Here is a 22547-nt window from a genome sequence, read left to right as displayed (position 1 = left end):
CTCATTATTATTTAAATAATAATTTATTTCCATGCTCCTTAAATTGATTTGGTGAAATCGGGAGATTAACTCTTTAAGCGCGGTCAGTTTGTTAAAGCCTGGTGATTTTACCAAAATGAAAAACATGGTTACAGTACATCAAAATTAAAATACACACTAATGTAATAAAGGTTTAATTGGTGACTGAAAGATCGCATGTGACCTATCACAGTGTGTACTTTAGTTTGTCAATTGTAAAATATACTCCAATTGAGAATTATTAGAAATTGCTGTCATCCTTACATCTTTATGAACGGACACATTAATATAGCTTCATTACAATTTAATGTATCAAAAACGTAATATTCTCTCCATGTTGCAACCAAACCAATTTTGTCTTTCATTTTGCTACTTAAATTCATTCATGTGAGTGAAGATCCTAATTAACTAATTCAGAAACTATATTAAACTTTCTGCTCCAGGAAAGGCACCTTTATTTCAAACAGAAATGACAAAATAGTTGTCATGTGTTAGTTGTTTTTTTCTTTTATCCCAGACAATAGTTGTAGGTTGTTTTAATTACCTGACATTTTTCGGCAAGCACTCCCGCCTTCATCACAGGTAATTAAAACTACCTACAACTAACATCTGGGATAAAAGAAAAAAAACAACTAATTTATAAGTGTAGAAAAATGAACTCAATACAACCAGTTCTAATGTGGTAAACTTTATTTTTTTATTTTTATTATTTTTTTATTATTATTGAGAGAATACCAGATATTTTCTTTGGTCAACAATCTCCTCAAAAAAGGTAAATCCATCTTCCAGATGGTTGAAACAGAACTTGAATGGCTCCAAGACATTGTAGTTCGTGCTCATCCTCTTCCATCTGCAGGATGCTTGGGAACTCCTACTGCATTACTGCATTAATCCCCCCCCCCCACAGCCCTGTCCGAGGCTTTTGTGCAGTCTTGCACAGTCCTTTTACCAAAACTGTTCATTGGAAAAGAGAAAGAAAAGAGCTATTTGAATATTACATAAGTAAAATAAAAATGATGCTTTGTTAATTTTATACTTGATTTTTCTTTTCAGGCATTGCATTAAACTAGGTATATAAACAATCTTACCATTTTTTTCCCGTCATATCTTTTTGGAGTGGGCCACCACTAACTTGAAGGAGCTGTGGTTGCACCTCTTCCTAAAAATAAATCAGTGAATAAAGGGGGACATGTTCAAAAGTGCATCAGAGTAATGGACACTAAAAAGTCTTTAAAAGCTGACCTCAGCAATCATATTCAAATTTCACTTCTGTAGCTGATAGACTGGTGGCACTTCACCCTGCAGTAATGCTTTTGCCTTATCTGTCCAATGGGCAAACTCTTTCCTGTGGCTCACCTAAGTTGAAAAAATACAAAAATAAGTATTCCACATTTTCCAACAAAGAATTAAGGTATTGTGCACCTACTTTCCTATGAATGCCATATCAACAGTTTCAAAGACTTATACCATGCACCCAAGTTTGAAATTGTCCGCTAGCAATATACACCACCACTTCCTCAGAGTTGGCATATCAGTCTAACAAAAATTAAAAACAAGTGTAAATAAAGAATAACGACAAGGATATTTTGTAGCCCAATTTGAATGATTCGGTGAACTTCATTTTACAATGGTTAAACTCAAAGAGAGCATCCAGAACAGTGCAAAGAGCATACTACAAATGGATAAATGAATACAAATATAACAGAGGACAAAATTGGACAGTTAAACTCACCTACCATCAACATGAAGATGCCACAGTCCTTCCCCTATGGCTGTCCCGAAAAACCCTAACGTAAGAATTTAACAGAGTCACTTCCTTCAAGTTTTGAATCAATGAATATACACACTTTTACAAATACCTCTATTTCACTTCCAATCCTCTCTTTCCATGTCCCCCTGTTGATTGACTGTCAACGTTTTCTGCAATTGAAAATATAGGTTTATATTAAATACAGTAGTTAAACAATTACAAACGTGTTTCCATGCATAAGAACACCAACCAGTCAGGTTTATATGATTCATGCAAACAAAACAAGGGCGTAGGTTTGCATAGGGACGGTAGGGACATAACACGACCAACTTTTCAGGATGCTAAAGTTGTCCCCACCAACTTTTGAGCAACCTTATTTGCATTATATTCGTCCCTACCAATGTTGAGACCGGGCCAACGCCCTTGAAACAAAACATTCGCAATTTTAGAGTGGCATTTTAGAATTTTGCTTCAAATGATTGGATGAATCATCTGGAGTGCAATTCTGCTTTAATTGAAGGGGCAACATAAAAGGATCGACTGGAACATACCTTCAAAACCAAACAAGGCTATTCTGGATCATCATGGAAACGCCATGCCAATATGAATGGTTACTGAATTTCATTAGAGATAACAATAGTTCTCTGATCTCAAGATTGGATCTGTTTTTCTTCCCACAAATAATTGGAATTTGGATCATTTAATTTGTTATGATTTGACTGTTCTTTGAAAATGAACCAATGCTCCAAGTTGTAGTTGTTACTAATCAGCCTTACAGGCAAATGCATGTGTGGGTCACATCCTGTAGGCTTTCACTATGTTGCAACAACATAGGGGTCAGCCACAAATATGGTCCTTCCCTGAAAAATACATAATCTATACACACGGACATATGTTATATAAATACAAACGTACGCAGACACCTACATGAGCCCATACAAGCATTCTGTAGGCTACATAGTTAAAATAATACCCTACACACGCCAAAAAACACTTTTTTATACCTTTGAATGAGCTACTTGTTAGACAAGTTATAAATATGCATTTCATATCTGCAAAAAAACAAACACAAAAAGTTACATTTTACTTAATTGTACAAGTGACATTATGTTCTTTAGAGAAACTAAATCCTCAAAATTCACAGTTGATTCCATTTCATTGTTCAGGCCAACGTTCCAAAAGTCAGCACGTGTCAATCAAACTTTCTTTTTTTGGACAATCAACACCATTTCTGGCCTCTTTATATTCAAGATTTGCATAAGCTAATGAGAATGTTGATTGGTTAAATAAACAAAGAGTAAATAATCAATTATGTCCAATTGTTAACTAATATAAGGAATAATAAGCCTATCCAGATTTCCACTGAGCACAACATTTGTCTCAGACATAAAAACATACCAGCCGTTCCTGGGCAGGATGAGTTTGAACCGTCCATGAAACTCGGCATGGTCTTATATTGTCACCATTGGTCCTGTCTGCACAGTGGGTTTTACAGTGTTCGATGTCTATCGAAAAAAGTGTTCAGCACAGTCCAAAATCTAAAGTACATTACTATTTATGCTACTTACTTCCATTTGGATCTGTGTGACATCCCTGTATCTGCATGGGAAGACTACCATTTGGGGGTCGTGATTTAGTTTCTTCCCAATGGGGTGGTGATCTTGCAGCTAGTAAAAAAAAACAAAATAATGAAAAAATATATAGCTAAGCAGAGTAACAATATCAAGAAAAAATTACAACCTTGTCCTATTTGGATCATGTGACAACATTCAAACTACAAAGGACCAGACAAAACAAATGAAGGCAAAACAACAATACCATACAACAACAAAAACAGCGAGCTGCGAATTGCAGGCATGTACATAATGAAAAATAAGAGTGCAATATAATGAAAACTACACAAAGAAGACTGTTCATTGTGAAAAAAAAATGTAAAAAGCATTAGCAGCATTAGCTAATTCGCTGCTGAATTCATCAGTACGTATTAAACAATATAGGTAGAGCTAAGTCGCATGCAGTTAGTAAAGGAAGACATTATTTAAATTGCATTAAGAATACTAGATATAAGTACGGTCTTTTCAACTCAGAATAAACACTTCATATTTTCACCGCAAGTGTTGTTTAACTATTTAACATTTTTAAACATGCATACGCTTTTAAAAACTTTTTTTCAGTGCGGCCACTTACCGTGTTTTTTTTTCGCGAGAGGTGAAATAACGTAACTTGTTTTCGTCGCAATGGTTGACGACATTTCCGGTCTGAGGGGACTGAGAGCTGCGGTGTTGCGTCATTTCCTGTCTGCGGGATGGGTACTGAGAAGAGCGGCGCAGGGTACTGAGAGAGGCGGGCTGCAGCCAGACTCCTCTCAAATCAACTGCTGTCGAGAAAATGGCGCCAAACGTTATCCAACTCCATTTCCCAGTTGTCTTTGCGTTCAACGGTGAAGCGTCGACCTTGCCTTCTTTTTTTCCCTTGCTGTGGTGTGACGTGAAGCAGCATGGCGAACAAGGAGCCCAGTGTAAGTAAAGAGCCTTTGAACCTTTTACTCTTCACTAACGTGAAATATTGCGTGTCTTTCCCTCGTTTACGTCCATTTCGAAGCACTAATTCCCGCGGGAATGTCACGAACCCGGCGTTCATTGAAACGCTCCTCTTATAACACGCTAGCTAGCTAGCATGCGGCTATGCTAAGCTGCGCGATGCACAACTTTGTCAGGGCTTTTAATCAAGGTCACGTCGTTCTCTTCACACATATTAATCATATATTGCTTTGCCTCTTGCTCTTAAAAGTAAAGGCAGGGGACAAAAATAAACATTTAGAAGCGTTATGACTTGCATGACTTGTGTGTTTTGTGCTCTCATGTCCTCAGGTGTTGCTCTACTGCCTAGAAACGTCATTAAAATGAGAATATCTTGAGTCATTTGCTGCTATTGACGGGGATGGACGTCAAATCCATTTGAACAGGGATGGCGGGTATCGAATGATCTTTTCACTGCCCAGTCCAAATGGTATCTGGCATTGAGTCCATTTTTTAAAAAAAGTTAATGCCTATTAAACACTTGTTATGTTCTTATTAGGCTCGAGCGTATGACGTGGCACTCGCGAGGTTTCCGCCGCTATCGCCATTGTGGAAGCGAGAAACATAAGCAATGAGGCATTTCAACACAGGTCGCTCTTTAAAAATGGTTGGAAATTATTGTGCGGTAAAGAATTGCAACAACCGATCGAATAGAAAGGAGAATGTACAGCTCGACGGAACACCATTGAGTTTCTTCCGGATCCCTACATGGAGAAAAGGCGAGGGAAAGCTCATATCTGAACTTACCAAACGTCGAAGAATGGCATGGGTGGCCTCGATCAGAAGGAAGGGCATAACGTTTGATTCTCCAGTTACACACTGAGTTTGCTCTATGCACTTCCACTCCGGTAAGTTAATTTCGTTTGTTTACGCAAATTTCAGTAACTTTACGCCCTAAGTCGGCCTGTTGTTAGCTATTGCTAAAGCTAAACAACTAGCATGCATACATGTGCATTGTCTTCATAAGACATAATTCATGTCGTTGCTAAATGAAAAAGCTGTAATATTTTGACGTGAGAGAGTGGCAAAGAATTTGTACACAGGCTACATTTTATGCAGCAAAAGATTTGTACATCCGTGGTCACAGACTAATGTAAACACACATTGCCTCCCTTTGCTAGAAAGATGTGTTGCCGTTTGCTATGGTCATAAAGTGAAGATCCTGCACCCATCCCCAGCAAAACTGTTCGTAGCTTTGTAGCGATTTGTAGTTTCGGAATTGCTGATGAGTGTAGTAACATATACCAAACACTAAATACAGCATGATGTCCATTTCGCGTAGTGGTGGAAGCTTGTCGACATCTTTATTCCATTTGTGTTCGGCTTGCTCGTGAGGGTCAACATTGTTCACATCCTTAAAATTGCTCACATATCTGTCCTTCGCCGTGGTAACAAGTTTGTCTCTGTATCGAACTGGCAAGTATTCCTTACTTTTTTCCATCTTTGGTTGCTGCTAAGTTTAAATGTCCCGTGATGCTTCCGCAATGGTTGCGTTGTCGCAAATCTCGCATGATCCCGTGCTGCTGTGACGTAAACGCTCGAGCCTAATTGTTTTTCCGACCACAGAAATTCTATTTGTTTGACTTTATTCATTCGGGGTGAAAACTTCACCTCACGATACGATTTGTGAAGCAAAGCTCTTGAGAACGATCTCACGATATGGCGATACAACAATTATCTATCATTCTAGGATATTCTAATAAACAGAAAAATTAGCTATTCTCATCCGTCTGCTGTGAATTGGAATGAGTTATCACAAGGAGACGTTCAGTCATAGGCGGAGTCTGACTTTTGGGGCAGGGGGGCACAACATGCTGACGACCCCAAAACGTAGTGTCAGCAATAAAATTAACTTACAAGAATATTTATAATAATAAGTTGACAATGAGCGTTTTTTGTTTCCCATCATTCTTGAGGGGAATTCTAAATCAGGCTGCTTAGGCAATACTTTTCGCCAAGATCGTCATCTGCCGGTGTCGTGCCAATGTAGTTACCCCAGTCAAAGATAGTATCCCCTGGGCAGAGCCATATGGAGGTAGATGTGTGTCTTTATTATTCAGTCAAAAAAAGTTGCTTCATTTTAAAAAAAAATGCTTCAATCAAAATATATATTTTCAATAAAAAAAAAAAGTCACTTCAATAAAAAAAAAAAAAAAGTGTTTGAATGCAAAAATAAATTTGGAACTCAAAAAAATGCATGTGAAAGCTGTTTTTTTTTTTTTTTTTTTTTTTAATGAAGCAACTTTTTTGATTGAAGTAATGTTGATTTGTGTTTGGTCCAAATTTTGGCTAGGATGTTTTTGTCTTTATTATTCAATTGAAAAAATAAGTTGCTTAAAAATGTATTTATTTTTTCAAAAAGAAAAATCACTTCAATCGAAAAACAAAAACATTCAATCATAGAAGACATTTTCGAATTCGAAAAAATATTTGAGATTGAAAAATTTGCATTTGAACACTTAATTTTTCATTGAAAAAGTTTTCTTTGATTGAAGCAATCCTTTTTGTGTTTGGGCCATATTATGGGTAGGACATTTGTGTCTAAATCATTCAATCCCCCCCAAAAAGTTGCTTCAATCAAAAAAAAAATTTTTTCAATCAAAGAAAAAAATCATTTGGAAAAATAAAATTGCCCTCTTGCTATTTTTTGTTGTTGTTGAAAATTATATGCAAGGCAAATGACCGTCTAAGGTGCTAGTCACATGATCTGAAAAATAATTTTGACCCATTATAAAAATATATTTTTTGTTCATTTCATTTGTTTTTGTTGCAGTTTTATTGCTTTACAACTTTAGTATATATAGGAAAGCCAATTTCATGCAATGACACTTGTCGGCCACCAGCAAATTTAATGTGATGTTTTTAGTAGGCCAAATTACCTACAATATACCTAATCCTATAACCTCCTATACCTATACCTGTTTCTTTCTAATCTTGCCATTTGAATTTGTACTGAATGCTGAGCTTGACGTTTGTTGTCAGCGGTTGGTCCAGAACCTCCGGGACATGATGGGTCGCATGGCGGGCTCGTCGGGCGGCAGAGGCGCCGGACTCGGAGTCAAACTGCTGCTCGGAGCGGGCGCCTTGGCGTACGGAGTCAAAGAAGCCACGTATACCGGTACGTACCGACTTGCGCTTTGTCACTTGTTATTTTGGCCACCAGTCAACTCATTGGTTTCTATAGAGGTTTTTTTCACTGATTATGTCACGAATCCACTTATAACCTGAGCAGAATAATAATTGGAGCCTTATTGCTTTAAAGATGTCATCTTTGTATCAAAATGCAACACGTGTGTGTAAGTACTAGGGATGTGACGGTAGACGGTATTTTTAAAATTTTTTTTTTTATTTTTTCATGAAAAATAAGTAGAAAAGGATCACATTTAGGTTTGGATGTAAATTTTATTTTTTTTTTCCTTTTTTTTTAAATTACTGTTATTTTTGTAAATATTTTTTGATTAAAAGATCACATTTACTGTTTTTTTTTTTCTTTCAAAAAGGTATCAAATTCAACAATTTAATGTTTTTAAAAGTTTTTTTTTTTTTTTAACAAATACTCTTATGAATTGAAAAAAGTAGAAAAAATGTCATATTTACATTTTTTAATTTAAAAAGATATAAAAATATCAATATTTTAATAAATGATTTACTGTTTTTTTAACTTTTTTTTTAAAAATAAAGTAGAAAAGGATCACATTTTAAGTTTTTGAATTTAAATTTTTAAAAATTCAAATATACTTTTTTTTTTTTAATTACTGCCATTTTTGAAAAAAAATTTAAAAAGATGACATTTACGGGGGGGTTAAATACAAAATGGTATCAAATTCAACATTTCAATGTATAATTTCTTTTAATTTTTTTTTCAACATATACTATTTAAATTGAAAAAAGTAGATCATATTTAGGGCCCGAGCACTCAGCGTGCGAAGGCCCTATTGTTTTGCAAAGGATTATTATTATTATTATTATTATTATTATTATTATTATTATTAGGGCCCGAGCACTCAGCGTGCGAAGGCCCTATTGTTTTGCAAAGGATTATTATTATTATTATTATTATTAGGGCCCGAGCACTAAGCGTGCGAAGGCCCTATTGTTTTGCAAAGGATTATTTTTTTTTTTATTTTTTTTTATTTTTTTTTTTTTTCAGGGCAAATGAAAACGGCCAATTTGGAGGCCTGAACATGCACGAAAAGTCACCAAAATTTGCACATACGTCCGAAAAATTGTAAATTTCGATAATTTTGCAACGTTGCAAAAAAATATAACAAAATGGCTCAGTGGCGCCCCCTTGAAATTTTAAAATTGGCCTATAACATTAGGGTCTGTCAGCGTAGAGCAATGAAATTTGGGGGGTCTATACCTTGTCCAAAACCGCTCCAAAAAAGCATTTACACGCATATTCCAAACCCAACAGGAAATCGGTTATTTTGGATCAAATATGAAATTTTTATCGATTTACAGGGTGCACATTTGAGACCTTTTCGCCGAGGGAGTTAGTTGGATCATCTTCAAAATTGGTGAGACTGTTCAGGAGACATATGAAATCTTAAGTTTTGAAAATGGTGCGTTTTCATTCACGGGTCTGACCTGGGCGTGGTGCCAAAGTCGACCATTTTTTCGGCAAAATGACAAATTCAGTAAATGACTTATAGTTCCTTGACACAACGTTCAATCTTTTTCATATTTGGCATGTATGTGTGGTATCCCACCCTTAACACGAGTGCATTGAAATATTACCCATTAGGTCTAGCGCCCCCTAGTGAGAACAGGAAATGCCTTTTTTTACGAGACAGGTTCCTCCTCCAAGGGAAAAAAAATCTGTTGACCTCAAACCTGCATCAGGGGAGCCTTAAGACCTGTGTTCAGGTGCCTGATGAAAAATATTGAGGTTTCGTTGAGGCGGAGGGGTCCAAACAGGAAAGTGAAAATGAACGTCAACAATTTGTCACGCAAAAAACTTTGAACAGTCATAACTCGGCAGATATACAACATATCTGCGCCAAACTTCCCGTGTTTGTTGAGAGTCATACCCTGAAGGTTCTTGTAGGGGTCATTTGCATCAACTCTACAGTGCCAACTAGTGGCGACAGAAAGAAGTTTTAAAAAAGGCCTTTCCTATTGGGTTTTTTCAACATAGAGCAAGGAAATTTGGGGAGTAGATACCTTATGCAAAACTGATCCAAAAAGTCTCTTGCACCCATATTCCAAATCCAACAGGAAATCGGGTATTTTGGATCGAATGTGAAATTTTCATGGGTTCACAGTAGGAGTTTACATTTGGAGGCTTGAATATGCACAAAAACTTGTACAAATTTGCACATACATGCGGCTTTAGATAACGTTCGATAATCTTGCAATGTTACGAAAAAATGTAGCAAAATGCCTCAGTGGCGCCCCCTTGAATTTTTCAAAAAGGCGTTTCCTATTAGGTTTTTTTAACAGAGAGTGATGAAATTTGGGGAGTCGATACCTTGTGCAAAACTGCTCCAAAAAGTCTCTTGCACCCGTATTCCAAATCCAACAGGAAATCGGGTATTTTGGATCGAATGTGAAATTTTTATCGGTTCACAGTAGGAGTTTACATTTGGAGGCTTGAACATGCACGAAAACTCACAAAAATTTGGACATACATGTGGCTTTGCATAACGTTCAATAATCTTGCAACGTTACGAAAACATGTAACAAAATGGCTCAGTGGCGCCCCCTTGAAATTTTCAAAAAGGCCTCTCCATTTAGGTTTTTTCAACGTAAAGGGATGAAATTCGGAGAGTCGATACCTTGTACAAAACTGCTCCAAAAAGTCTCTTGCATGCATATTCCAAACCCAACAGGAAATCGGGTATTTTGGATTGAATGTGAAATTTTTATCGATTTACAGTGTGCACATTTTACACCTTGGCACCTAGGGAATTAGTTTGATCATTCTCAAAATTGGCGAGACTGTTCATGAGGCTTATGAAATCTTAAGTTATCAAAATGGTGTGTTTTCATTCACGGGCCTGACCTGGGCGGGGTGCCAAAGTCGGCCATTTTTTCGGCAAAATGACAAATTCAGTAAATGACTAATAGTTCCTTCACACAACGTTCCATCTTTTTCATATCTGGCATGTATGTGCGACATCCCACCCTTAACACGAGTGCATTGAAATATTACCCATTAGGCCTAGCGCCCCCTAGTGAGAACAGGAAATGCCTTTTTTTACGAGACAGGTTCCTCCTCCAAGGAAAAAAAATCTGTTGACCTCAAACCTGCATAAGGGAAGGCTTAAGACCTGTCTTCAGGTGCCTGATGAAAAATATTGAAGTTTCGTTGAAGCGGAGGGGTCCAAACAGGAAAGTGAAAATGACTGTCAACAATTTTTCTCTCCAAAAACTTTGAACAGTCATAACTCGGCAGATATACAACATATCTGCGCCAAACTTCCCGTGCTTGTTGAGAGTCATACCCTGAAGGGCCTTGTAGAGATCATTTGCATCAACCCTACAGCGCCAACTAGTGGCAATAGAAAGTCACTCGTTTTTCCAATACATGTCCAGTTCTTTTCAGGTTGGTCATTGTAATTTGAAGACCTATTGTAATACTTATTTACAGCCCATGTCCACGTGTCTCTGTCTGTTGCCGTGACGACCCTTTATTCGCCATTTAAAGGAAATATTTTTTTTCAAAGACTCAGGCAGCTTATATAGCCACAATATTTGGCACACTTCGTCGAATTGGCCCAGTTAGAAGATTAATTTTGGTTTTGAATAAGGGCTTGGCTGCACAGCTCAGTAGTGGCTCCTTTTTTGTAGTACTCTCTCCAATAGGGGTTTTTATCTCTTGGGTGTGGGAATGTAAATAGGCGACTTTCGAGCATGTTATGTTCTAATGAGATGATTAGAGAGGAGCATCTGCCAACACCCTGACCTGCACACAGTCCGAGTTGCGCTAGATTGCGAGGGCCCGTTCAGTCCTGCTTGCAGGCCTAGTTATTATTATTATTAGGGCCCGAGCACTAAGCGTGCGAAGGCCCTATTGTTTTGCAAAGGATTATTTTTTTTTTTATTTATTTATTTATTTTTTTTTTTCAGGGCAAATGAAAACGGCCAATTTGGAGGCCTGAACATGCACGAAAAGTCACCAAAATTTGCACATACGTCCGGAAAATTGTAAATTTCGATAATTTTGCAACGTTGCAAAAAAATATAACAAAATGGCTCAGTGGCGCCCCCTTGAAATTTTAAAATTGGCCTATAACATTAGGGTCTGTCAGCGTAGAGCAATGAAATTTGGGGGGTCTATACCTTGTCCAAAACCGCTCCAAAAAAGCATTTACACGCATATTCCAAACCCAACAGGAAATCGGTTATTTTGGATCAAATATGAAATTTTTATCGATTTACAGGGTGCACATTTGAGACCTTTTCGCCGAGGGAGTTAGTTGGATCATCTTCAAAATTGGTGAGACTGTTCAGGAGACATATGAAATCTTAAGTTTTGAAAATGGTGCGTTTTCATTCACGGGTCTGACCTGGGCGTGGTGCCAAAGTCGACCATTTTTTCGGCAAAATGACAAATTCAGTAAATGACTTATAGTTCCTTGACACAACGTTCAATCTTTTTCATATTTGGCATGTATGTGTGGTATCCCACCCTTAACACGAGTGCATTGAAATATTACCCATTAGGTCTAGCGCCCCCTAGTGAGAACAGGAAATGCCTTTTTTTACGAGACAGGTTCCTCCTCCAAGGGAAAAAAATCTGTTGACCTCAAACCTGCATCAGGGGAGCCTTAAGACCTGTGTTCAGGTGCCTGATGAAAAATATTGAGGTTTCGTTGAGGCGGAGGGGTCCAAACAGGAAAGTGAAAATGAACGTCAACAATTTGTCACGCAAAAAACTTTGAACAGTCATAACTCGGCAGATATACAACATATCTGCGCCAAACTTCCCGTGTTTGTTGAGAGTCATACCCTGAAGGTTCTTGTAGGGGTCATTTGCATCAACTCTACAGTGCCAACTAGTGGCGACAGAAAGAAGTTTTAAAAAAGGCCTTTCCTATTGGGTTTTTTCAACATAGAGCAAGGAAATTTGGGGAGTAGATACCTTATGCAAAACTGATCCAAAAAGTCTCTTGCACCCATATTCCAAATCCAACAGGAAATCGGGTATTTTGGATCGAATGTGAAATTTTCATGGGTTCACAGTAGGAGTTTACATTTGGAGGCTTGAATATGCACAAAAACTTGTACAAATTTGCACATACATGCGGCTTTAGATAACGTTCGATAATCTTGCAATGTTACGAAAACATGTAGCAAAATGGCTCAGTGGCGCCCCCTTGAATTTTTCAAAAAGGCGTTTCCTATTAGGTTTTTTTAACAGAGAGTGATGAAATTTGGGGAGTCGATACCTTGTGCAAAACTGCTCCAAAAAGTCTCTTGCACCCGTATTCCAAATCCAACAGGAAATCGGGTATTTTGGATCGAATGTGAAATTTTTATCGGTTCACAGTAGGAGTTTACATTTGGAGGCTTGAACATGCACGAAAACTCACAAAAATTTGGACATACATGTGGCTTTGCATAACGTTCAATAATCTTGCAACGTTACGAAAACATGTAACAAAATGGCTCAGTGGCGCCCCCTTGAAATTTTCAAAAAGGCCTCTCCATTTAGGTTTTTTCAACGTAGAGGGATGAAATTCGGAGAGTCGATACCTTGTACAAAACTGCTCCAAAAAGTCTCTTGCATGCATATTCCAAACCCAACAGGAAATCGGGTATTTTGGATTGAATGTGAAATTTTTATCGATTTACAGTGTGCACATTTTACACCTTGGCACCTAGGGAATTAGTTTGATCATTCTCAAAATTGGCGAGACTGTTCATGAGGCATATGAAATCTTAAGTTATCAAAATGGTGTGTTTTCATTCACGGGCCTGACCTGGGCGGGGTGCCAAAGTCGGCCATTTTTTCGGCAAAATGACAAATTCAGTAAATGACTAATAGTTCCTTCACACAACGTTCCATCTTTTTCATATCTGGCATGTATGTGCGACATCCCACCCTTAACACGAGTGCATTGAAATATTACCCATTAGGCCTAGCGCCCCCTAGTGAGAACAGGAAATGCCTTTTTTTACGAGACAGGTTCCTCCTCCAAGGAAAAAAAATCTGTTGACCTCAAACCTGCATAAGGGAAGGCTTAAGACCTGTCTTCAGGTGCCTGATGAAAAATATTGAAGTTTCGTTGAAGCGGAGGGGTCCAAACAGGAAAGTGAAAATGACTGTCAACAATTTTTCTCTCCAAAAACTTTGAACAGTCATAACTCGGCAGATATACAACATATCTGCGCCAAACTTCCCGTGCTTGTTGAGAGTCATACCCTGAAGGGCCTTGTAGAGATCATTTGCATCAACCCTACAGCGCCAACTAGTGGCAATAGAAAGTCACTCGTTTTTCCAATACATGTCCAGTTCTTTTCAGGTTGGTCATTGTAATTTGAAGACCTATTGTAATACTTATTTACAGCCCATGTCCACGTGTCTCTGTCTGTTGCCGTGACGACCCTTTATTCGCCATTTAAAGGAAATATTTTTTTTCAAAGACTCAGGCAGCTTATATAGCCACAATATTTGGCACACTTCGTCGAATTGGCCCAGTTAGAAGATTAATTTTGGTTTTGAATAAGGGCTTGGCTGCACAGCTCAGTAGTGGCTCCTTTTTTGTAGTACTCTCTCCAATAGGGGTTTTTATCTCTTGGGTGTGGGAATGTAAATAGGCGACTTTCGAGCATGTTATGTTCTAATGAGATGATTAGAGAGGAGCATCTGCCAACACCCTGACCTGCACACAGTCCGAGTTGCGCTAGATTGCGAGGGCCCGTTCAGTCCTGCTTGCAGGCCTAGTTATTATTATTATTAGGGCCCGAGCACTAAGCGTGCGAAGGCCCTATTGTTTTGCAAAGGATTATTTTTTTTTTTATTTATTTATTTATTTTTTTTTTTCAGGGCAAATGAAAACGGCCAATTTGGAGGCCTGAACATGCACGAAAAGTCACCAAAATTTGCACATACGTCCGGAAAATTGTAAATTTCGATAATTTTGCAACGTTGCAAAAAAATATAACAAAATGGCTCAGTGGCGCCCCCTTGAAATTTTAAAATTGGCCTATAACATTAGGGTCTGTCAGCGTAGAGCAATGAAATTTGGGGGGTCTATACCTTGTCCAAAACCGCTCCAAAAAAGCATTTACACGCATATTCCAAACCCAACAGGAAATCGGTTATTTTGGATCAAATATGAAATTTTTATCGATTTACAGGGTGCACATTTGAGACCTTTTCGCCGAGGGAGTTAGTTGGATCATCTTCAAAATTGGTGAGACTGTTCAGGAGACATATGAAATCTTAAGTTTTGAAAATGGTGCGTTTTCATTCACGGGTCTGACCTGGGCGTGGTGCCAAAGTCGACCATTTTTTCGGCAAAATGACAAATTCAGTAAATGACTTATAGTTCCTTGACACAACGTTCAATCTTTTTCATATTTGGCATGTATGTGTGGTATCCCACCCTTAACACGAGTGCATTGAAATATTACCCATTAGGTCTAGCGCCCCCTAGTGAGAACAGGAAATGCCTTTTTTTACGAGACAGGTTCCTCCTCCAAGGGAAAAAAATCTGTTGACCTCAAACCTGCATCAGGGGAGCCTTAAGACCTGTGTTCAGGTGCCTGATGAAAAATATTGAGGTTTCGTTGAGGCGGAGGGGTCCAAACAGGAAAGTGAAAATGAACGTCAACAATTTGTCACGCAAAAAACTTTGAACAGTCATAACTCGGCAGATATACAACATATCTGCGCCAAACTTCCCGTGTTTGTTGAGAGTCATACCCTGAAGGTTCTTGTAGGGGTCATTTGCATCAACTCTACAGTGCCAACTAGTGGCGACAGAAAGAAGTTTTAAAAAAGGCCTTTCCTATTGGGTTTTTTCAACATAGAGCAAGGAAATTTGGGGAGTAGATACCTTATGCAAAACTGATCCAAAAAGTCTCTTGCACCCATATTCCAAATCCAACAGGAAATCGGGTATTTTGGATCGAATGTGAAATTTTCATGGGTTCACAGTAGGAGTTTACATTTGGAGGCTTGAATATGCACAAAAACTTGTACAAATTTGCACATACATGCGGCTTTAGATAACGTTCGATAATCTTGCAATGTTACGAAAACATGTAGCAAAATGGCTCAGTGGCGCCCCCTTGAATTTTTCAAAAAGGCGTTTCCTATTAGGTTTTTTTAACAGAGAGTGATGAAATTTGGGGAGTCGATACCTTGTGCAAAACTGCTCCAAAAAGTCTCTTGCACCCGTATTCCAAATCCAACAGGAAATCGGGTATTTTGGATCGAATGTGAAATTTTTATCGGTTCACAGTAGGAGTTTACATTTGGAGGCTTGAACATGCACGAAAACTCACAAAAATTTGGACATACATGTGGCTTTGCATAACGTTCAATAATCTTGCAACGTTACGAAAACATGTAACAAAATGGCTCAGTGGCGCCCCCTTGAAATTTTCAAAAAGGCCTCTCCATTTAGGTTTTTTCAACGTAGAGGGATGAAATTCGGAGAGTCGATACCTTGTACAAAACTGCTCCAAAAAGTCTCTTGCATGCATATTCCAAACCCAACAGGAAATCGGGTATTTTGGATTGAATGTGAAATTTTTATCGATTTACAGTGTGCACATTTTACACCTTGGCACCTAGGGAATTAGTTTGATCATTCTCAAAATTGGCGAGACTGTTCATGAGGCATATGAAATCTTAAGTTATCAAAATGGTGTGTTTTCATTCACGGGCCTGACCTGGGCGGGGTGCCAAAGTCGGCCATTTTTTCGGCAAAATGACAAATTCAGTAAATGACTAATAGTTCCTTCACACAACGTTCCATCTTTTTCATATCTGGCATGTATGTGCGACATCCCACCCTTAACACGAGTGCATTGAAATATTACCCATTAGGCCTAGCGCCCCCTAGTGAGAACAGGAAATGCCTTTTTTTACGAGACAGGTTCCTCCTCCAAGGAAAAAAAATCTGTTGACCTCAAACCTGCATAAGGGAAGGCTTAAGACCTGTCTTCAGGTGCCTGATGAAAAATATTGAAGTTTCGTTGAAGCGGAGGGGTCCAAACAGGAAAGTGAAAATGACTGTCAACAATTTTTCTCTCCAAAAACTTTGAACAGTCATAACTCGGCAGATATACAACATATCTGCGCCAAACTTCCCGTGCTTGTTGAGAGTCATACCCTGAAGGGCCTTGTAGAGATCATTTGCATCAACCCTACAGCGCCAACTAGTGGCAATAGAAAGTCACTCGTTTTTCCAATACATGTCCAGTTCTTTTCAGGTTGGTCATTGTAATTTGAAGACCTATTGTAATACTTATTTACAGCCCATGTCCACGTGTCTCTGTCTGTTGCCGTGACGACCCTTTATTCGCCATTTAAAGGAAATATTTTTTTTCAAAGACTCAGGCAGCTTATATAGCCACAATATTTGGCACACTTCGTCGAATTGGCCCAGTTAGAAGATTAATTTTGGTTTTGAATAAGGGCTTGGCTGCACAGCTCAGTAGTGGCTCCTTTTTTGTAGTACTCTCTCCAATAGGGGTTTTTATCTCTTGGGTGTGGGAATGTAAATAGGCGACTTTCGAGCATGTTATGTTCTAATGAGATGATTAGAGAGGAGCATCTGCCAACACCCTGACCTGCACACAGTCCGAGTTGCGCTAGATTGCGAGGGCCCGTTCAGTCCTGCTTGCAGGCCTAGTTATTATTATTATTAGGGCCCGAGCACTAAGCGTGCGAAGGCCCTATTGTTTTGCAAAGGATTATTTTTTTTTTTATTTATTTATTTTTTTTTTTTTTTCAGGGCAAATGAAAACGGCCAATTTGGAGGCCTGAACATGCACGAAAAGTCACCAAAATTTGCACATACGTCCGGAAAATTGTAAATTTCGATAATTTTGCAACGTTGCAAAAAAATATAACAAAATGGCTCAGTGGCGCCCCCTTGAAATTTTAAAATTGGCCTATAACATTAGGGTCTGTCAGCGTAGAGCAATGAAATTTGGGGGGTCTATACCTTGTCCAAAACCGCTCCAAAAAAGCATTTACACGCATATTCCAAACCCAACAGGAAATCGGTTATTTTGGATCAAATATGAAATTTTTATCGATTTACAGGGTGCACATTTGAGACCTTTTCGCCGAGGGAGTTAGTTGGATCATCTTCAAAATTGGTGAGACTGTTCAGGAGACATATGAAATCTTAAGTTTTGAAAATGGTGCGTTTTCATTCACGGGTCTGACCTGGGCGTGGTGCCAAAGTCGACCATTTTTTCGGCAAAATGACAAATTCAGTAAATGACTTATAGTTCCTTGACACAACGTTCAATCTTTTTCATATTTGGCATGTATGTGTGGTATCCCACCCTTAACACGAGTGCATTGAAATATTACCCATTAGGTCTAGCGCCCCCTAGTGAGAACAGGAAATGCCTTTTTTTACGAGACAGGTTCCTCCTCCAAGGGAAAAAAATCTGTTGACCTCAAACCTGCATCAGGGGAGCCTTAAGACCTGTGTTCAGGTGCCTGATGAAAAATATTGAGGTTTCGTTGAGGCGGAGGGGTCCAAACAGGAAAGTGAAAATGAACGTCAACAATTTGTCACGCAAAAAACTTTGAACAGTCATAACTCGGCAGATATACAACATATCTGCGCCAAACTTCCCGTGTTTGTTGAGAGTCATACCCTGAAGGTTCTTGTAGGGGTCATTTGCATCAACTCTACAGTGCCAACTAGTGGCGACAGAAAGAAGTTTTAAAAAAGGCCTTTCCTATTGGGTTTTTTCAACATAGAGCAAGGAAATTTGGGGAGTAGATACCTTATGCAAAACTGATCCAAAAAGTCTCTTGCACCCATATTCCAAATCCAACAGGAAATCGGGTATTTTGGATCGAATGTGAAATTTTCATGGGTTCACAGTAGGAGTTTACATTTGGAGGCTTGAATATGCACAAAAACTTGTACAAATTTGCACATACATGCGGCTTTAGATAACGTTCGATAATCTTGCAATGTTACGAAAACATGTAGCAAAATGGCTCAGTGGCGCCCCCTTGAATTTTTCAAAAAGGCGTTTCCTATTAGGTTTTTTTAACAGAGAGTGATGAAATTTGGGGAGTCGATACCTTGTGCAAAACTGCTCCAAAAAGTCTCTTGCACCCGTATTCCAAATCCAACAGGAAATCGGGTATTTTGGATCGAATGTGAAATTTTTATCGGTTCACAGTAGGAGTTTACATTTGGAGGCTTGAACATGCACGAAAACTCACAAAAATTTGGACATACATGTGGCTTTGCATAACGTTCAATAATCTTGCAACGTTACGAAAACATGTAACAAAATGGCTCAGTGGCGCCCCCTTGAAATTTTCAAAAAGGCCTCTCCATTTAGGTTTTTTCAACGTAGAGGGATGAAATTCGGAGAGTCGATACCTTGTACAAAACTGCTCCAAAAAGTCTCTTGCATGCATATTCCAAACCCAACAGGAAATCGGGTATTTTGGATTGAATGTGAAATTTTTATCGATTTACAGTGTGCACATTTTACACCTTGGCACCTAGGGAATTAGTTTGATCATTCTCAAAATTGGCGAGACTGTTCATGAGGCATATGAAATCTTAAGTTATCAAAATGGTGTGTTTTCATTCACGGGCCTGACCTGGGCGGGGTGCCAAAGTCGGCCATTTTTTCGGCAAAATGACAAATTCAGTAAATGACTAATAGTTCCTTCACACAACGTTCCATCTTTTTCATATCTGGCATGTATGTGCGACATCCCACCCTTAACACGAGTGCATTGAAATATTACCCATTAGGCCTAGCGCCCCCTAGTGAGAACAGGAAATGCCTTTTTTTACGAGACAGGTTCCTCCTCCAAGGAAAAAAAATCTGTTGACCTCAAACCTGCATAAGGGAAGGCTTAAGACCTGTCTTCAGGTGCCTGATGAAAAATATTGAAGTTTCGTTGAAGCGGAGGGGTCCAAACAGGAAAGTGAAAATGACTGTCAACAATTTTTCTCTCCAAAAACTTTGAACAGTCATAACTCGGCAGATATACAACATATCTGCGCCAAACTTCCCGTGCTTGTTGAGAGTCATACCCTGAAGGGCCTTGTAGAGATCATTTGCATCAACCCTACAGCGCCAACTAGTGGCAATAGAAAGTCACTCGTTTTTCCAATACATGTCCAGTTCTTTTCAGGTTGGTCATTGTAATTTGAAGACCTATTGTAATACTTATTTACAGCCCATGTCCACGTGTCTCTGTCTGTTGCCGTGACGACCCTTTATTCGCCATTTAAAGGAAATATTTTTTTTCAAAGACTCAGGCAGCTTATATAGCCACAATATTTGGCACACTTCGTCGAATTGGCCCAGTTAGAAGATTAATTTTGGTTTTGAATAAGGGCTTGGCTGCACAGCTCAGTAGTGGCTCCTTTTTTGTAGTACTCTCTCCAATAGGGGTTTTTATCTCTTGGGTGTGGGAATGTAAATAGGCGACTTTCGAGCATGTTATGTTCTAATGAGATGATTAGAGAGGAGCATCTGCCAACACCCTGACCTGCACACAGTCCGAGTTGCGCTAGATTGCGAGGGCCCGTTCAGTCCTGCTTGCAGGCCTAGTTATTATTATTATTAGGGCCCGAGCACTAAGCGTGCGAAGGCCCTATTGTTTTGCAAAGGATTATTTTTTTTTTTATTTATTTATTTTTTTTTTTTTTTCAGGGCAAATGAAAACGGCCAATTTGGAGGCCTGAACATGCACGAAAAGTCACCAAAATTTGCACATACGTCCGGAAAATTGTAAATTTCGATAATTTTGCAACGTTGCAAAAAAATATAACAAAATGGCTCAGTGGCGCCCCCTTGAAATTTTAAAATTGGCCTATAACATTAGGGTCTGTCAGCGTAGAGCAATGAAATTTGGGGGGTCTATACCTTGTCCAAAACCGCTCCAAAAAAGCATTTACACGCATATTCCAAACCCAACAGGAAATCGGTTATTTTGGATCAAATATGAAATTTTTATCGATTTACAGGGTGCACATTTGAGACCTTTTCGCCGAGGGAGTTAGTTGGATCATCTTCAAAATTGGTGAGACTGTTCAGGAGACATATGAAATCTTAAGTTTTGAAAATGGTGCGTTTTCATTCACGGGTCTGACCTGGGCGTGGTGCCAAAGTCGACCATTTTTTCGGCAAAATGACAAATTCAGTAAATGACTTATAGTTCCTTGACACAACGTTCAATCTTTTTCATATTTGGCATGTATGTGTGGTATCCCACCCTTAACACGAGTGCATTGAAATATTACCCATTAGGTCTAGCGCCCCCTAGTGAGAACAGGAAATGCCTTTTTTTACGAGACAGGTTCCTCCTCCAAGGGAAAAAAATCTGTTGACCTCAAACCTGCATCAGGGGAGCCTTAAGACCTGTGTTCAGGTGCCTGATGAAAAATATTGAGGTTTCGTTGAGGCGGAGGGGTCCAAACAGGAAAGTGAAAATGAACGTCAACAATTTGTCACGCAAAAAACTTTGAACAGTCATAACTCGGCAGATATACAACATATCTGCGCCAAACTTCCCGTGTTTGTTGAGAGTCATACCCTGAAGGTTCTTGTAGGGGTCATTTGCATCAACTCTACAGTGCCAACTAGTGGCGACAGAAAGAAGTTTTAAAAAAGGCCTTTCCTATTGGGTTTTTTCAACATAGAGCAAGGAAATTTGGGGAGTAGATACCTTATGCAAAACTGATCCAAAAAGTCTCTTGCACCCATATTCCAAATCCAACAGGAAATCGGGTATTTTGGATCGAATGTGAAATTTTCATGGGTTCACAGTAGGAGTTTACATTTGGAGGCTTGAATATGCACAAAAACTTGTACAAATTTGCACATACATGCGGCTTTAGATAACGTTCGATAATCTTGCAATGTTACGAAAACATGTAGCAAAATGGCTCAGTGGCGCCCCCTTGAATTTTTCAAAAAGGCGTTTCCTATTAGGTTTTTTTAACAGAGAGTGATGAAATTTGGGGAGTCGATACCTTGTGCAAAACTGCTCCAAAAAGTCTCTTGCACCCGTATTCCAAATCCAACAGGAAATCGGGTATTTTGGATCGAATGTGAAATTTTTATCGGTTCACAGTAGGAGTTTACATTTGGAGGCTTGAACATGCACGAAAACTCACAAAAATTTGGACATACATGTGGCTTTGCATAACGTTCAATAATCTTGCAACGTTACGAAAACATGTAACAAAATGGCTCAGTGGCGCCCCCTTGAAATTTTCAAAAAGGCCTCTCCATTTAGGTTTTTTCAACGTAGAGGGATGAAATTCGGAGAGTCGATACCTTGTACAAAACTGCTCCAAAAAGTCTCTTGCATGCATATTCCAAACCCAACAGGAAATCGGGTATTTTGGATTGAATGTGAAATTTTTATCGATTTACAGTGTGCACATTTTACACCTTGGCACCTAGGGAATTAGTTTGATCATTCTCAAAATTGGCGAGACTGTTCATGAGGCATATGAAATCTTAAGTTATCAAAATGGTGTGTTTTCATTCACGGGCCTGACCTGGGCGGGGTGCCAAAGTCGGCCATTTTTTCGGCAAAATGACAAATTCAGTAAATGACTAATAGTTCCTTCACACAACGTTCCATCTTTTTCATATCTGGCATGTATGTGCGACATCCCACCCTTAACACGAGTGCATTGAAATATTACCCATTAGGCCTAGCGCCCCCTAGTGAGAACAGGAAATGCCTTTTTTTACGAGACAGGTTCCTCCTCCAAGGAAAAAAAATCTGTTGACCTCAAACCTGCATAAGGGAAGGCTTAAGACCTGTCTTCAGGTGCCTGATGAAAAATATTGAAGTTTCGTTGAAGCGGAGGGGTCCAAACAGGAAAGTGAAAATGACTGTCAACAATTTTTCTCTCCAAAAACTTTGAACAGTCATAACTCGGCAGATATACAACATATCTGCGCCAAACTTCCCGTGCTTGTTGAGAGTCATACCCTGAAGGGCCTTGTAGAGATCATTTGCATCAACCCTACAGCGCCAACTAGTGGCAATA

General features: G+C 38.9%; 1 protein-coding gene and 1 long non-coding RNA gene across 9 annotated transcripts in view; one reads left to right on the top strand and one right to left on the bottom strand.

The window, feature by feature from the left end:
• Positions 1-700: 700 nt before the first annotated feature.
• On the bottom strand, positions 701-4078 carry LOC130918444 (uncharacterized). Of its 8 annotated transcripts, XR_009063749.1 has the most exons (10): positions 3956-4000; positions 3509-3542; positions 3337-3435; positions 3167-3273; positions 1878-1938; positions 1755-1805; positions 1486-1554; positions 1261-1374; positions 1107-1177; positions 701-972 (listed from the first exon to the last, which is right to left on the bottom strand). It is a non-coding gene; the product is annotated as an uncharacterized LOC130918444 (long non-coding RNA). The 8 variants fall into 8 exon arrangements; XR_009063750.1 differs by lacking the exon at positions 3509-3542 and having other exon boundaries at positions 3956-4078; XR_009063753.1 differs by lacking the exon at positions 3509-3542 and having other exon boundaries at positions 3167-3243; positions 3956-4078.
• An 85-nt stretch (positions 4079-4163) lies between these two features.
• The window catches only part of LOC130919401 (prohibitin-2-like), a 31294-nt gene continuing 12910 nt past the window's right edge, over positions 4164-22547 (top strand). Inside the window, exons 1-2 of the mRNA XM_057842061.1 lie at positions 4164-4286; positions 7330-7465. Coding sequence (XP_057698044.1) covers positions 4266-4286; positions 7330-7465 — 157 coding nt within the window. The 5' untranslated portion in view covers positions 4164-4265. The remainder of the gene's footprint in view (positions 4287-7329; positions 7466-22547) is intronic.

This window comes from Corythoichthys intestinalis, chromosome 7, assembly GCF_030265065.1.
Source record: "Corythoichthys intestinalis isolate RoL2023-P3 chromosome 7, ASM3026506v1, whole genome shotgun sequence".
Classification (NCBI taxonomy): domain Eukaryota; kingdom Metazoa; phylum Chordata; class Actinopteri; order Syngnathiformes; family Syngnathidae; genus Corythoichthys; species Corythoichthys intestinalis.
Note: the sequence above shows the minus strand (reverse complement) of the source record. Positions and strands in the feature narration are given on the sequence as shown.